Source organism: Mytilus edulis, chromosome 5, assembly GCF_963676685.1.
Source record: "Mytilus edulis chromosome 5, xbMytEdul2.2, whole genome shotgun sequence".
Taxonomy (NCBI): Eukaryota; Metazoa; Mollusca; class Bivalvia; order Mytilida; family Mytilidae; genus Mytilus; species Mytilus edulis.
Window position 1 is genome coordinate 70,611,483 of NC_092348.1, and position 18,452 is coordinate 70,629,934.

Sequence of the window (18,452 nt, forward strand, 5' to 3'; positions counted from 1 at the left end):
ATGAAATGTTCTCTAATGTTTAATCTCATAATGTTCATTACAACTTCGGTACACTCACAGCGCTTGTAAGGACATGCGTTCATTAGGGATCTCTTACCAAAAAATGTTCAAAAATAATACAAATCTTAATCCGATACATTATGCCTGTTGGACCTGTCAATTTATGTCCTTCAACACGGAGCATTGGCTCACACCGAACAACAAGCTATAAAGGACCCCAAAATTGCTATTGCTTGTATTGTAAAACCATTCAAACGAGAAAAACCAACGGTCTAATCTATATAAAAAAATGAAAAACGAGAAACACGTTTTCGTTTCATTTTGATAATACAGATTAACAAATTTTGCTTTGTTTTAACCAGGTTAATGAATTAAAGATTAAAAATCAATATGACGATTGATGAATTGGTTGTTGGATGTTTTCTTTATATTGCTACTTTACGTAAGTAAACCTTATTTTCATTTAAAATCCGTCGAAATACATTTTGTTTTTATCTTCATAAGGAATATCAAATGCCTGAAAACGATGACATTTGTCGACGACAGTATGGTAATTCACATATCTTTTTTAATGTCGTTGTAATTTTATTTTTATTCATATATCTCACATAATGATGACAACGAAGATGCTAACGATGATGATTCGACTAAGAGAAAGAGATTGGCGTATAGAATCTTGAACCAAGGAAAACGTGGTGTCGTTGTAAATATAGCCCCAATCATAATTCATATTACATATTACAGAAAGATAGTTTTAGATCGCGTAGCTTTGGATTAAATTTTGGCTTTTTCATTTCACCAGTAACTATTCTTTACAAAGCTTTGACTACATGTTGAGCTGTTTCAACATATTAAAAGGCCTAAACAAAAAACAGGTAGTAGGTGCCCGACAAATTCGAAAAATGCTTATTGCGTATGAAGTCATTTTAACTTCGGAAAAGAGCCACGAAAATTATAAGTTCATTTAAAGTGGTACCCAATGCAACTAATTCGACTCGTTGAATTTTCTTAAAATTTTGACAAACTATTTGTACAACAAAACTATTTGACGGAATCAACCCATATTTGCACTTTCTTTTGTCCGTATAGATTTAGAGTGCCCTCATGTTCTCCTTTTATTCAATATAGTAACAAAATTTCAGTTATTTTCTGATTCGTGGCCTCAAACGCACATAAAACTATTTATGATCAAAAACTCAAACACATATCTATGGAAAACAGTTCGCATAGACGAGAGCAGCAAAGTTTTATTTTCTAATAATATAACTGGCCTCGAATCACGTTGCCAGCACACTAAGACCGCTGCAGCACACATGTCTTACAAACATATCTACAATGAAAAATAATGAAATAGAATGTTTCATATAACAAAACAATATTTACATAATGTTCTTTTTAAGATCTGCAGAAAAGAACTTAATGCATTTACAATGATTATAAACTTAGACAAACATGTTTACATGGGGAGAGAGGGATAATCTTTACTGCACTAAGACTGAGCTTCGAATTATCAAGTTATGAAAATGTATTTGCAATGTAAACTTTTACCTCGAATGATCAGTCCGTGCTATCATACAAAGTACTTTAAACTCTTAACTTTGTTAAGGTGACTTATTCTTATGCTAAAATAATTTGAATATTATTGTAAACATGAACACATGTTCCCAATATAACAACAAACCCATGTGATATCGATAGTTAATAAATACATTAGTTTTCATACCTGAGGATGACTCGTATAACAAAATCATCTGACCGCATCAACCTAAACTGACTATATTCGCACTTTATTATGTAGATCTATATAGTCGTATAGTGAATCAGCAATATTTTTTTGTCAGGATATAGTGTATCATACAAATTGCAACAATATTGGAACTACAAACTGTGTCTGCATAAATTTAGAGTGCCAGCATATCCTCCTTCTTTTCAATATATTAATACGTAACAAGATATCAGTAGTTTTTATACATCATGCTGATGTGTATAACAATATTATTCTACCGCATTAACCTAAACTGAACATATTTACATTTTATTTTGTAAATCTATATGTCAGCATGTCCTCCATTTGTTCAATATATTGAAACGTACCAATATTTAAGTTGACTTGATACCTCAGGCTCACTTGTACAGCAAAAATATTTGACATCATCATCATAAACTGACCATATTTGCACTTTATTATGTTGATCATTATAGCCGCGTAAAAATCAGTAATATTTTTATTTCAGGATTTTATGTATAATAAAAATAACAGCAACATTGGAACACAATGACTTTAAAATGTTGTCAGCATATCCTCCTTGTTTTCAATATATTGATACGTGCCAAAATCTCAGTAGTTTTGATACCTCATGCTGACTTTTACAAAAAAAATATTTGTCCGCATCAACCTAATCTAACCATATCTGCACTTTATTTTGTAATACTATATAGCCACATAGTATATTAGTAATATTTTTATGTCAGGAAAGAATTAAAATACAAATAACAGCAATATTGGAAAACAATATCTTCACAATTGTGTCCACATAAATTTCGAGTGCCAGCATGTCCTCTTTTTATTCATTTATTGATATCTAATACTATTTTAGCAGTTTAAATACCTCATGGTGACAAGAAAATGATTTGACCGCATCACTTTAAACTGACCATATTTTCACTTTATTGTGTAAATCTATATAGCTGTAATACAGTTAATCATGAATTTTATTACGTCAGGATTGAATTTATAATACAAAAGGCAGCACTATTAGAACACAATAACTTAAAAATTTGTCTGCATAAATTTTGTGTGCCAGCATGTCCTCCTTTTATTCAATATATTGATACGTAACAAAATATGTCAGTAGTTATGATACCTCATGCTGACTTGACAATAAAATTCTTTTACCTCATCATCCTAAACTGACCATATTTGAACTTTATTATGTAAATCTATATAGCCGCATAGCAAGTCAACAATATTTTGATGTAAGGATAGAATGTAAAATACAAATGTCGGCAATAGTGTAACACGATAACTACAAAATTTTATCTGCATAAATTTCGAGTGTCAGCATGTCCTCCTTTTATTCGTATATTGATATCTAACACTATTTCAGCAGTTTTAATACCTCATGGTGACAAGTACAAGAAACTGATTTGACCGCATCAATTTAGACTGACTATATTTATACTTTATTGTGTGAATATATATAGCTGCAGCATAGTAAATGAGCAATTGTATTACGTCAGGATTGAATTTTTATACAAATGACAGCATTAATGTAACATAATAACACAAAAGTGTGTCTACATCAATTAAGAGTGCCAGCATGTCCTCTTTTTATTCAGTATATTGGTACGTAACAAAATGTGTCAGTAGTGTTGATACCTCATGCTGACTTGACAACAAAATTATTTGACCAACTCATCCTAAACGGACCATATTTGCACTTAATTATGTAAATCTATATAGCCCAATAGCAAATCAAAATTTTGATGTAAGGATATAATGTATAAATCAAACGACAGCAATATTGTAACACGATTACTACAAAATCTTGTCTGCATAAATTTAGAGTGACAGCATATCCTCCTTCTCTTCAATGAATTGATACGTTACAACATTTCAGTAGTTTTGATACCTAATGCTGACTCGCACAACAAAAATATTTATCTGCATCAACCTAAACTGACCACATTTGCATTTTATTTTAAAAATCTATATAGCTGCATAGTAAATCAACAATATTTTGATGTGAGGATAGAAATTTATAGTACAAACAACAGCAATAATGGAACACAATGACTACAAAATTGTGTCTGCATAAATTAAGATTGCCAGCATGTCCTTTTATTTAATAGAATTGTATGTAACACAAGTTTAGTAGTTTTGATACATCATGCTGACTTTTAGAACAAAAGTACTTAACCACATCTACTTAAACTGACCAGATTTGCTCTTTATTATACTAATCTATATAGCCCATAGTAAATCAGGAAACATTTTTGTCAGGATAGAATGTATAATACAAATGCCATTAATATTGTAACACAATGACTAAAACATTTTGTCTGCATGAATTGAGAGTGCCAACATGTCAATCCTCTGTTCAAAATATTGATACATAACAAAACTTCAGTAGCTTTGTAATCAGACTTACTTGTATAGCAATGTTATTAGACAGCATCAACCTCAACTTTATTATGTAAATCTATAAAACTGATATGCGGCATAGTAGATCAGCAATATTTTGTTTGTCAGGATAGAGTGCCAGCATGTCCTTCTTTTGTTTAATATATTGTCACGTAACCACCTTGGCTTCACAATAATAAAGCTTTCGATGGCCGGGTGTAACCTTTCGTCGTCAGTTTTAATCTAGCGTCGTAATACAGTACATGATATATAAGGCACGAAAAAGGTATTGTTACAGATCAGCTGAATTATCTGTTGTAAAGGATCCTACAAATTAATGCAAGATACACTTACAAACATAATTAGGTTATAAGTACGTCTAAGCCAATAGCAACTCTACAACACATGCTATCCATCGGATTACGAGCAGTGATGGTGAAACAAGGTTGACAATAGATTCTGTATAGATAACCATCATCGTCTAACCATCAGCCAAACAATGTTAGATCTGTAAATTGGCTTTATCAAATTATTTTTGTTCTTACCTCGGCGGGATTCGAACTGATACTACTGAGATATTGTGAAACCTAATCGCCTTGTACTGTGTCCTATATGTATATAAACAACTCGTCTAAACATCAACCCAACAATGTTAGATCTGTAAATTTGCTTTCGCAAATATATATATATATATTTATATAAAATCTCTTTGCGGTTTTTATCCAGCGCAATCATAGGTTTGGACGTTGTTTTCAATTTAGACTTGTGTATATATATATATATATATATATTCATAAGTACGTCTGAGTCAGTGACAACCCTACAACAGATGTATCCATCGGATCGCCATCAATGATGGTGATACATGGCTGTGTACATAATGTATATACAACTCGTCTAAACATCAACCCAACAATGTTAGATCTGTAAATTTGCTTTCGCAAATTTTTGGTTCTTCCCTCGCCGGGATTCGAACCCATGCTACTGTGATATCGTGACACCAAATCGCCTGCACTGCAGCCGTCCTGCTAGACCACACGACCACCTGGGCTCTCATATATATATATATATGCATATACATACGCATAGAAAGTGTAGATTATTCAGAAGATAGTTTGTGCAAAAAAGATGAAAATTTGTTAAATTATTTGAAATTAACAGATAAACAGATCGATATTAGGGTGCAGACCATGAAACGACAACTTTCTTTCCTGTTGATCCTTGAGTACAGTATCAGTTATACAACTGTTTAAGTCATTATATATATTACATTTTTACAGGATTTTATAAAGTAGTTGCCATCATGGCAGTAAAAGGATCAACTGAACAGTTAGAATGTCCATTCAAAGATACTGGTGCCGGAACTCTGGATTGGTCTTTCAAATCAACTACATCATCTACATTTGTACAATATACACTCAATGCAGAAATAAATCCTAGTATTCCTTCTGAAGTAAAGCAGAGGTTGACTGTAACTGGTAACCATGATATAGGAGAATATCATCTGCATATATCTGATATCAGGGAGAGTGATCAGGGGACGTATCAATGTATTGATGGTTTTACTGGAAATAAAAATACAGAAGCTTTAACTGTTATTGGTAAGTTAATCATTGCTTTAAGATGAAACTACTAAAATGTTGGTAAAGACAAAAGCAAATAAGTACATGTATTTACTAAGTGCATTACCGAGAACGAACGTAACTACAGACCTGATATAGGAAGTCGTCATTGAATCATTTATGATATCATAGAGATTTATGAGGGCACGTAATATGACGAGGTGACAATGAGGAAAGACACGAATTTGTTTAATCTCACTAGGTAATGAGAGCTTGTTCAACAAGACGAGGAATCTTAAGCAGTTCCTGTTCAAAATATTTAAATGGTTGTCGGAAGGTTTTCGTGTACAAATATAGATATTGTAGCCGTTTTGAATTCAATGTTTGAATAATATCAGGGCATTGTTTAACAGCTGAACAAACATCCTTCTCCACCAAGCCCAACACCAGTTGTTCTGGTGAAGGAAAAAGAAACCAAGTGTGTTTAATTCATTTCAAATTATGAATCATTACTTTCGTGACCTTCTTGCTTTCTGATTCAGCGTTCACCTCGTTCTGTTTATTAAAACGTTGACCTTAAATTGAAGACTAGTAAAATACTAAAATACTCAGGGTTGAGATCTCATAAACATGTTTAACCCCGCCGCATTTTTGCGCCTGTCCCAAGTCAGGAGCCTCTGGCCTTTGTTAGTCTTGTATTATTTTAATTTTAGTTTCTTGTGTACAATTTGGAAATTAGTATGGCGTTCATTATCACTGAACTAGAATATATTTGTTTAGGGGCCAGTTGAGGGACGCCTCCGGGTGCTGGAATTTCTCGCTACATTGAAGACCTGTTGGTGACCTTCTGCTGTTGTTTTTTCTATGGTCTCTTTGACTCATTTCCCATTTCCATTCTCAATTTTATAAGTTATACAAAATCATTAAAACTTTAATTAAATGATACATGTACATACCTTTCAATAATTTTGAAATCATTTTAGCCAATAAAATCTAGAAAGGAATTGTCCAGTTACTTTGAAATTTACGGAGACTGTATACTCATATGGTTTGAGAGTTCTTATGTTAAAATTGCTCCAAATGAGCGATAAACGCTCTGTAGATAAGGAAAGATGGCATTGCTTTCAACACGTAGCCCATTACAGTGTGTGTCGGTACACTGTCAAGCTATTTAACCACGCGTTGTACATTGATTTCTTGGTTTTATGTCTATTTTGTTTAGGTCGGGTGTAGTAGCTATTCATGGTCTGTTTCACTGTCCAACATGTTTTGTAATTCCTATTATTCTTTGCATATGCATTCTGTAGATAGAGACATTTGTTTTCAAAATGAATTATATCTAGTTGTAACAAACAATGGTTGCAAGGGATTGTTTAGAGAAGTTCAATTTAGAAGATTTTTTCTGGTTTGTCTAAAAAATTCAACATTTTTTGTAGTCGACAGAGTTAGCGTACAATGTATTCCATGAGATATTCCGTAGTCTTATACATCAGTCACACGTACACTACTTTATACAGTAAGTGTATTAGCGCATGGTCGATGGACACGTAAAAAATGACCCATCATCTTCAAGCTCACAAAACCTTCAAGTCTTATTTCGGACTAGTATTGTAATAAAAGAAAGTGGTGTTGATATTCTCGTAATGTAACATATTCTGCTTATTGTACTTTTCCCTCAGACTCTCAACAGGCGAACTACATCTGTGAGAGCTGATGTTGAGTCTTTACATGTTGGGGGAAACTAGCCGTGTACAATGCCTTGATGGTTTAAAGGCATTGCTGTCGCTGTAGAGACAGGCCGGAATCGACAACCGGGAAATCTAGAATACAATAAGTGTTCGAATTTTTTAATGAAGAATACAGTTAAGACATTACAATATAAGTTATTATTTGATACATTGTTTTTTCCAAAGTATTTGTAAATTGAAAACATTAATAAAAATGAAACTTACATTTTTAATTGTTCTTAATATAATAAAACAGTTATAATGAATACAGGACTTATGATCTAAAAACTTTCTTTAATGAAAAATAAATAAATTTAACTATTAGAAATGATATTAAGAATAAATTGTTTATTTCAAATTAAACTTACCTAGAATACAATAAGTGTTCGAATTGAACACAAATTGTAAACCTAGGCTTTTATAGAGTTTATTGTAATTACTGATTATCAAATTATCTGTGATGTCTTGACCACATTCCGAAGTATGGCCAAAACAACCAGATGTTTGCGATAATTGTTTAATTATTATTAATCTTATGTGTGTACAATACTTGATTATCAAGAAACCAGAAACTAATTAACCTTATGTCGCATCTGCTATTTGTCCAAGAATACATTATTAGATTTTCATTATGACAGAAATTGTCATAAATTTGTTTATCTTTTACTTGTACTGACTAATAAATTATATAACAGTCTTTATGGAATTGAGAAACTCAATTTCCATTTTTAATAACAGAATATTGATACCAATAATCTATAATAATATCAGGAATAGTTAGATGGATAGTTTACAACATAGTTTGTCCAAAAGTCATTTCAAAACTTCTTATATAATTAAGAGCATCAATAAACTATACCATATATTTATAAATTAAACAAAAACAATATAAAGCACAATTTTACGTCACAATACTAGTGTTTTTACAGTTTTTTCTGACTAGTGTAATGGTTTTATTACCAATACCTTTTGTATCTTGATGTTATAAACTGAATTGTACAAATACGAAAAGTGATACTATTAAATACACATTCTATTCATTTTAACAAACACATTGCTAGTTAAAAACAATTGATGTCACAACAGACAATCAACCAAAATTAAATGTTCTTTTTATAAACAAAACCAAACATTCTAGAGATGTACCAACTATCGGGTTGCCTGCATATTTATATGTTGAAATATTAGCATCGAATCACAATATGAAGCTAATTGGCAAGTCAGCGTAGCGAACGAATTCAAAAAGGCTACATAATATGTCGACTAGCTGATAATTTTCAATATAAATATTCAAACAACCAAAATATCGATCTATCGGGTGGATTGTTCGTATTTTGCATGTTAGAAACAAGTGTTTTCTTTGTGTCATCAGCAAACCAACATGACAGAGAAGGTTAAAAAAGGGTTATAATTGGCCCTAAATGTTTTATGTCTTTTAAATCGGGCCAAAAAGTTACAGACTAATACTTGTGATAATACTATAAAGACATAAATATATTTTTCTGGCACTTTCCTTTACAATTTATGAAGCTATGGTCCCTTAAATGTTCATAAATTTTAATCAAATTCTCATATTAGATTTATAACAATGTAAAACATTTATCCAATCTATAAAAAATCTAAAATTACCAATTAACAGGCCACGGGCATGAAAATACGTAGCTTTGTTTCATGTGTATGTTAGTCTGTACTCCATCTAATTAACTATCGAGTTGACCTCTTTAGTCATCCGATGATCAAATAAACGATGTAAACATAAATATAAATGCAAATAGATTAAGCAAACTCGTGCTGTTTAATTTTTCTAGGTCTATTTGATTTCATATTATAGATGAAAAATAAATCTTTATCATCGTTTTTACTCTTATAAGAATGAATTTGTATGGATCAAGTCAGTAAATCAAATGATTTACCTTTGTTTCACTTTCAATGTTGACATTCTTTTCCTTTAAATAACTCAAGACATACAATTCGAGTGGTATTTATCTCAAACTAAGGGGTAAAATTGAAGTTCACAGGATACGTATTTAATGAGATCGAATCATTCACTTGCAAGTGAATAATTCATATTCAATGTGTTTTAGCCTATTTTGACAAAATTGAACCATACTGGCTGCTTAAAGCGAATTATTATTTCACTATTTGTATTTCATCAAAGATTTAGCAAAAAAAGATATTAGATTTTTTATATATCTCGTAGCTAGTGCCCCTTTATAAAAAATCATTTGTATTTAAGGTCAACATTAGTACTTTTTTCCATAATTTTATTTGATTTTGGCATAATAAACCTTGTCTGCCATCCACGATCCAAAACGTTTTTATATGGATGAATTCTATATCAAAATTGGAATCATTTGGTTACAACAGATTTTGGATTGCAGTTAACGGTCAATGTTTCTTCTAATGTGTCTGTTTAGTTAACGCCTCATTGTAAATATTACGGAATTTGATGAGACTGTCATCAAAGTGAGAGGGTAAGCGCAATAGAACCAGGTTTAATTCACCATTTTCTACATTTGCAAATGCCTGTACCAAGTCAGGAATATGACAGTTCTTGTCCATTTGTTTTTATGCGTTTTGTATTTTAAGTTCGCCCTGTCATTATGGACTTTCCGAAATTGATTTTCCTCTTAAGTTCAGTATTTTTGCGATTTTTACTTTCTTCTAAAGCTTTTAGGTCTGAAAATTGCGCAAAACCATCATATTTTGACAAATGACCACAATGAGCTTACTTGAGAGAATATTATGTACGTTTATGAAAAGAACTGATGTATTTGGCTTGAAGACTTTTATAATAGACCCATTTACCAACCAAATTGTTACCTTTTTTGTGTTCTATGATAAAGCAGATATTTAAGGCCGTTTTGTGCCATAAGTGAACCTTGTCAATGTCGGTTCATAAATTATGACGTCGTTGATTTGTTCATTCGAATATTATGCTACATTGTACATTGATTTAAAAACGATAAGCTTGACATTTGGGAACATTTTGTTTGAATTAGACCATAAACATTTATAAATGCAAAACGAGGAAAGTCTTTTATTGTTGGATATTATATGCTGAAGTGTATTAGTGCCACAGGTATTTCATTTTCTTAAATTTTTGCATTATAACGCAAACATAGGAAGAAATATAAAACAAATATATATATATTCCGTAGGTATAAGCCTAGTGTGTTCTTGCTTTTATTATTCTTATTGAAAAATAAAAAAAAACAATTGTTGAAAAAAGAAAATGTAATCACGGGTATCAAAGCATAATCATGGGAATCAGTACAAATACTTTTATTGTTGGTTTTCACTGTATTCACAGTCATTTTGACACTAAGGCAAGTATGAAATTAACTGTCAGTTCAAAATATAATATTGTAGTTGAACCAACAGCTGTATCATTAGAAAATGTGACACCAGACAACAAGATACCTGGTATAGAAGGACAAAATATGAATATTAGATGTACAGCTGTTGGAGGTAATCCAAAACCTGATGTAAAACTAGTAATATTAGGATCAAATTATACTGCTAAACAGACAACACAGTACACATTCAAACCTATTAGATCTAATGATGGTGCAAATGTTACATGTCTAGCAGGATATGAAGGCATTAAAAGCTATCCGTTGACTACTTCAGCAATCATTCATCTTAAGCGTAAGTACGAAACACTTTATATATCGAATATAAAGCATTACTTGAAATTCTTTGGTCGAAATTAAGAGACAACAAGACAGCATAACCAACAATTAATGAATATTTAAGGATTAAAAAATCATAAACAGTGACTATAGTTAACACAATTGTTAAGGTATTTTTTTTCAATTTACAAAATTTCAAATTCGTCATTTTGTCCCGAATGCTAAGAAGTTAATGGTTACAGGCATTTCACTTACATAAAAAATGATAAGTTATACCTACTTTGATAGCTTATTAAATATCTAACGTGTATGACAGTCATACAATACATGTATTAACAAAACAAGCAGACATGATAGTGAAAAGTATAAAAAAAATGTTGGTACAGCTGTAAAAATTGTGTTATAACATCAATAACTATCAAAACAAAATGCAATTACGACTCTCTATAGACCACGAAAAATGGTAGTTGTTATTATACCTTTAAATGTTGCTTTTATAGGTATCAATATTGATTTTTTTATCAGTAAATAGAAATCAGACTTCATATTATTTGTATATACATATGCACATTTATAGCTCTACAATCTATGTTTTTGTTAGATGTATTTATATTTCTATCCATCTGATAAGTTGAGCCTTTTTAACTGTGTTTGCTCATTAATGAAGGACGTCCATGGATCAATAGTTGTTAATGTCTGCGTATTTTGGTTTCTTGTGCAGAGTTGTCTCATTGTCAACCAGACCACTTCTTCATATTGCTATATGAAAAAAGAAAGAAATACATAATTTGACCATAATACATGTATTTCATTGAGATGCATCGTAAATAATAGCAAAGGTATTTTGACGGATTCCAATTTTCCTTCAAATCTTTGGGAATCCAGCAAAATCCAAGTGTACTACCGTACGTATAGTTTTTATCATTTTACGACGTGTAAATTTAGTACTTTTAATCTAAATATATACTATTTTCTTTATTTTCATCTGTAAACTGTTTCAGTACTCAGTGCGTGTGCGTAATAAAACGGACTTATCCTGGCCGAAAATAGTAGTTGAATTAATAAATAAGCTTAATCATCTCTCTTATTTACTAGAGTTTTCTTTTTTAAGAATGCGAGAAAATAAAATCGAAAGCTGTGTACAAACGTGGTGATTTTTTGTGTGCAAATGTGATGGTAGTTCGCTCAAGTGTAAAGCAGCAGTTTTCGGTAAACGATAGAAAAACTTTTATGGATGGAGCAAATTAAGATTTGATCGAAACTCTTCAATTAAAAATATAAATTACCATATAATTAAATAATGAATTGACGTTATAGTAGCATCAGATCTTTCATAATCCTTTTCGCGATCTTCAAAAAGCTGGACATGATCATTCACGATCCAAACAATCAGTTTTTGGTATATATTTCCATGTTTCCATTTTTTTTATTTTACTGTAAGAACCATATAAATCATTTAAACGGAATAAAATTTTTCAAATAAAAGAAGTTAAGTCATACGAATAATGAAAAAAAATGTTTACATATTTAATGTCATTGAAATGTCTGGTAGTAATCTGTCTTTTGTAATTTTTGAAAGAACGGTTTACTTTTAAACCTTGATTTCCGCAGATACTGATCATTATGTTGAACCATTTTGACAGACACTTGTTTTGTTGTTTTTTTTTGTAAATTTGTCCATATAATTCATTAAATTAGATTATTAATTAATGTTGCATATGTCTTCTGGTAAGATTGCATGCACGATCCCATTGCAGAGCTTTCACGATCCAATCGTTATACTTTACAATATATTAGGTTTTCTGTCGCGATATTTTTTCTCCATAAACTGAATGACACACGTCAAAGAGGGGCCAAAGAGACCAGAGGGACAGTCAAACTCATAAATCGAACATTAGTTAAGTAATACTACTAGTTTATATGAGTAATGAAAATAACATAAACGGTAACAACTTAACTGCACAAGATGCGCAATTTGATTATACATGTCCATTTAGGGATGCTAAAATATAAGACAAAAATATCATCCTGACATAATTTAGATTAATGTAACATTTTGGTAATAATGGGATGCACAAATACCGACCAACGCCAAAATGAAATTTCTCAAAATGTTCTAAACAGAAATGGTTCCAAATATATAAAATCAAATTGAGATAATACATGTACAATAGCACATTGTACAATCGATACACAACATCAGTGGCTAGAATCTGTACTACAAGACCATCCTGTTTTATTGGTGAAGTTGATACGGAATATTTATCAACATGTTCTTAGTATCTTTCGGTGAACTTTATTCTATGAAAAGGACGAGTCTTTCATTAACATAACCTTTGTTCGCCAACTTTCTGATCAGACACAGGTGACATTGAATACAGTCCGAGTAGAAGCTTCAAGCTCAAGCATACCGAATAAATTGAGAAATGTACATCCTGTATACAGGTGACGTTGGTGTTTTGCTGCTAATGTAGGGGACATTTATCATTTCAAAATTAAAATCGTCTCGTTTGTAATAAAGTATGGTACTGATATGACTACTTAAAATGTATGTCAAGTTCGAGTTATAAGACAGTTTAAAAATGAGGCAGACGAATCTGTGTTTGTTGGTTCTTTACTTTCTCATTCTTGAGAATTTACCAATGGAGCCCTATCAGAAAAGTGTGGATTGTTAATGGGGAGGACATTCTCAATATATCTGAAACTGAAATTAACAGATCTGGCATTTTTCATCTTCTTGTCACATCTTTTAATCTGTGAATCACCAGCTCAATGTCAAATATCTTAATCAGCCCATTATGAAAATATGTGTATGTTTTATTTTAATATCCTTTTTAAAAAACGTAAATGAGGAATGTATCACATTGATGCTCGAGACGATTCCATGTGTGGGTCCGAATATACAATTGGTTCACCTTCAATTTAATCCGAACTCAACATTTTGTCATATTTGTTTTATTTTCGAATGTCTTATATTCTAGCATCCGTAAATAGACATATATAATCGAATTGCACATCTTGTGCAGTTAAGTTGTTACCGTTTATGTTATTTTCATTACCCATTACTCAATATGTATACTAGTAGTATGACTAAACAAATAAATAACCATAGTAGTACACATTAGGAAATGAATTCATCAATCTAATAACATTTATCGCACCGCGGGTGAATTATCACGTTGTGATTGGTTGAACGCCGTTACGTGGTGATCCCTATGGATCCGTATACGTAGGTGGTTAGTCAATTTCATAAGGGGTTCATGACGTCACGCCTACTGTTAATTGTAAATCTATTTATGTTGCTGAATTTTTTTTTTCTTCTATAAAGCGCAGCAGGATAAGTCTTGCGTGCGACAAATTCGTATTAACGTTCACTTCAGACTCCCTACGAACCACAGAGGGTTAGGAACCCTTTTTGGCCCTAAAATATAGCAGTTTTAGAAAATTGTGGAGACTAAAATGCTTCTGCTACATAAATAGGAGCTGTTTTTAACAATACAATGCACAAATATCGCGTCCTAGCATCATTAAGTCATGCTAAATTACTAAAATCTTCAAAATTTTAGCACTTTGGTTAATTTTTAGACGGTTTCCGTCTAAAATGAAAGTGGCCGCATTCGTGTTCATTCATAATATTGAAATGTAAGTTGTTGTATTTGATGATAATACAAAACATATATAAAGGTTGAGGATAAACACGGATGCGGCCACTTTCATTTTTGACAAAAACCATCTGAAAAGTGACGTTTTTTTGGCATATTTGATAGAATTTTCATATTTAAGCTGAATCAGAGCGTTTTTAATGACTAAATCAGTTAACATATTTCACATAAACTAATCGAATCAATTGAAATAGGCACTTAACTGTTTAAAAACAGTCCAATAACTTTCGTTAGATGAACCTGTAATTTGAGGCCAAAATCGGCCCTTACCGGACCTACTCCTTTATAGGGGACTAGGCATAGGACTCGGCTACGGCCTCACCCCCTTTGGATTTTACTAACCCTCTTTAGATCCGTAGGGGGTCAGGAGCACACCATATAACTCAAAATAGAAATAAAAAAAATAATAGCTATTTGTAAAACAAAAGCTAATATATGAACAAACTAAAGAACACATTCACCACTAATGAGGATTTTTGAAAGACATGTCTGGTTTATTTCTCTATGTTTTGATTTAAGTAAAGCCAGTTATTACTCCTTTCCCTCTCGATACTTGGAGTACAGAGGAAACAAAATATTTTGATGTATCATGTCGGTCTATTGGAAGTCGTCCTGCCGCCTCCATGTACTGGTTCCTTGGACAACAAAATATTACATCAAACTCTACATATCTATCTAACCTAGAATCACCAACCGATAAGTATACAGTGATATCGAATTTGAGATACAAAGTGCATAGAAGTTATAATAGACAGAAGCTAATATGTATAGCTGTTAATATTGCTGGATCCATGGAAACATCTCTAACATTAAATGTTAAATGTAAGTATAAATACATGTACAGCAATTAAACAGAAACTCATAGGTTTATTAGTTCTAAACAAGAATGTATTTAAATTTAATCAGATGGTTATACATACTGAATAATTTTGATATTTCAATGCAATGCAGTGAAGTGTACACATGTACATGTACCCTTCAGCCTTTTAAATTTGTATCAAACTTCAATAGTCTTTTCGTGATACAAAAATGTAAATATTAAATACAAATGTTAGCATTTTGACCACGAACTAGGAAGAATCCATAAATGAACCATGTGTACATGTTAAGATTAAAAAACATAATACTTAATTTTAATTAAGTCATATGTCATCTGCTTATTGTTTTTCGTCTAAATTTTAGCTTGTGAACGTTACTTTTTAAAAAGTACAGACAAACAGTATTTCAATTTTTTATATTGACATTAAAAATATTCTGGACCCTATTTTTTTTCAAACTGTTCATGTGTTGAAAAGCAGACCATGATGTCCTGGAAATTGCATTCACAAATATATAATAAAAGTCTATTTCCCGAAATAATAAATACAAAAGAAATTAAATTGTCATTCTAGAAAAAAATCAATAGAATAAGTAAGACATGAAACTCTGCTATTTGTTCAGCCTACGAGTTCATGAAGCAATATTATCTAGTACACGATGTGTAGATATGCTGATCACTCTTATTATTTCTAACAGATGCACCTGATATTACAGTAGAAAATAAAACTTTTTCACTGACTCAGTCATCAAGACAGATACCTAGTTCTGTAGATAGTAATCCTCCTGTAAACACTTTAGCATGGCACCATAAATCTACGTATGGTGAAATACTCAGAGAGTTTAGTGGCAAAAACCAGATATTGACACTACCTGCAGTACCTGAAGATCAAAGGTATCAGGACACCGGGGAATATGTTTGTACAGCTGATAATGGTATAGTGGGAATAAATGGACAAATAAAACAGAAAGGATCTGGATATGTTAGTAGTAACGGTAAGGTATATCAACGTCAGAATACTGCCATAAGCTGCTCGTTTATTTCCTTTTCTCTTTTGAAGGTACTTGGCTTCAACATCTTATCTTGATCATGTAGATACAATCCAAGTGTAAATCAGTGCCTCTACATTCAAAATTTTGTTATTTGGATATCATTATAGTATCTTGTTAATGGCATCATCAATAAATTATAACTTGAAAATGTTGTATCATGAAAAAACGCTCAAATTTATTAGTAGATTGTAGTTAGACATTCATGATTTATGTAGCCTACTATACGGTTTTTTGTAGTAGTTGAGTTCCACACTTCTTTTTCTTTTTCTTGTAGTCTTTGGTGAATAGTTGTCTAATTCCCCTTTATGTTGATGCATTAATTTCCCCAAAACTTGCTGCTGTCGTATATGTTACTATGATAATCGATCAATTTTTCAAAGATTTGATTATTTTTTGTTTTTTTATTCGAAATTCTTGTTCATATTCACTAAAGTAGAATTTGTGTATGACTTAACAATAATTTGATGCGTCTTCATTATCAATGAACCTTCTTTCTTTTTGTAAACACACTATATATAAATGTCCCTTCCTTTAGGAAAACGTTATCAAACTGTATGAGATTTTTCTGAATACATATCTTGAAATTGTCTGATGTGAAAAATAAAACCACAAAAATACTGAACTCCAAGGAAAATTCAAAACGGAAATTCCTTAACCAAATGGTAAATAAAAAGAAAAGGCACATCGAACGAACGGATTACAACCATTTTTAACAACTGTCATATTCCTGAATTGGTACAGGCATTCTCTTTTGTAGCAAATGGTGGATTGAACCTGGTTTTATAGCTTGTTAAACCTAACACTTGTATGGCAGTCGCATCAAATTTTATTATATTGACACTGATGCGTGAACAAAACGAACAGAAATATTAGGTAAAAATGTCAAAAGCAGGGGTACATCAGTCAACATTGTGTTATAATCTTAATCATTAAAAAACAAACAAACAAATATGTCGCAAAAAAGCACAAAATGGGATATATATACCAAGCATATAACCAAAACCTTAAGACATGAATACACATTTATTATAGTACAATAACACTATGACGGGATGTATAAGTACAGAGCCACATCATATATTTATCAAAGAAATATAAAAAAGACATATAGACATAGCATGAGACAACGAGAATATTATCAACATAATGACAGTATGTACAAGTACAACAACATAAAAATAAAGCAATATTTAACAAAGAAGCACATATCACATTTAACAACCTTAAGCCCCAGTCCCACTAGTCCACGATCGCACCACGATTACTGCGATCTTAAATTGATACAGATCGTGGTGATGTCGCTGTAAAAGCGGCATGAAAATGTTATTTTTCGTTGTTTTCACGATGATACTACGTCCTCATGACGCTTCTTCAACGATCCCGCTATGATTATACCTAGTTCTCATCACGCCTTTTCTACGATTATTATGATCTTGCAACGCTCATTACGTTCTCACTACGACTATACCACGAGTTATCTGATTGCAACACGATCTTACTACGCGTCTACTACGATTATAACATGTTCTCACCACGATTATACTACGTTCACACCGCGATCTTACTACATTCTCAGCAATAACGCCAACACCGTGTTCCATATAGATACTGTTCTATTATTTTTATTTCTGATTAATACGTAGATTTCACAGAAACAATTCAGTCATGCCACCAAAATCTACTATACTAAAATACGTGGGCGTGGTGGTAGGGGAAGATGTAGAGACAGAGGGAGCTCTGATAGTAACGAATCATGATCCAGCAGGGATGTCGGACCAACCAATTCCACCTAAATTACAACCTATTGCTGGTCCATCAAGCCCAAATGATGATATTTTAGTGAGCGATAGCAGAGCAAACACAGATGTGTCAAG

General features: G+C 31.8%; 3 protein-coding genes across 3 annotated transcripts in view; 2 read left to right on the top strand and 1 right to left on the bottom strand.

The window, feature by feature from the left end:
* LOC139524354 (uncharacterized) overlaps window positions 1-18,452 on the bottom strand; it is a 262,486-nt gene that overhangs the window by 96,277 nt on the left and 147,757 nt on the right. The window lies entirely within an intron of this gene.
* LOC139524351 (synaptogenesis protein syg-2-like) overlaps window positions 1-18,452 on the top strand; it is a 124,504-nt gene that overhangs the window by 81,125 nt on the left and 24,927 nt on the right. The gene's annotated exons all lie outside the window — the stretch shown is intronic.
* On the top strand, window positions 15,208-16,866 carry LOC139522613 (nectin-1-like). The gene is made up of 3 exons (XM_071316080.1): window positions 15,208-15,531; window positions 16,225-16,521; window positions 16,853-16,866. Exons 1-3 carry the CDS (start codon window positions 15,333-15,335, stop codon window positions 16,864-16,866), a joined length of 510 nt encoding a protein of 169 aa, XP_071172181.1. The 5' UTR covers window positions 15,208-15,332.

Excerpts from the sequence above, each read along its gene's own strand:
- LOC139522613 (XM_071316080.1), top strand. The coding sequence starts at position 15,333 with ATGTACTGGTTCCTTGGACAACAAAATATTACATCAAACTCTACATAT. Across the intron at positions 15,532-16,224 it reads TCTAACATTAAATGTTAAAT|ATGCACCTGATATTACAGTA; the intron begins GTAAGTATAAAT and ends TATTTCTAACAG.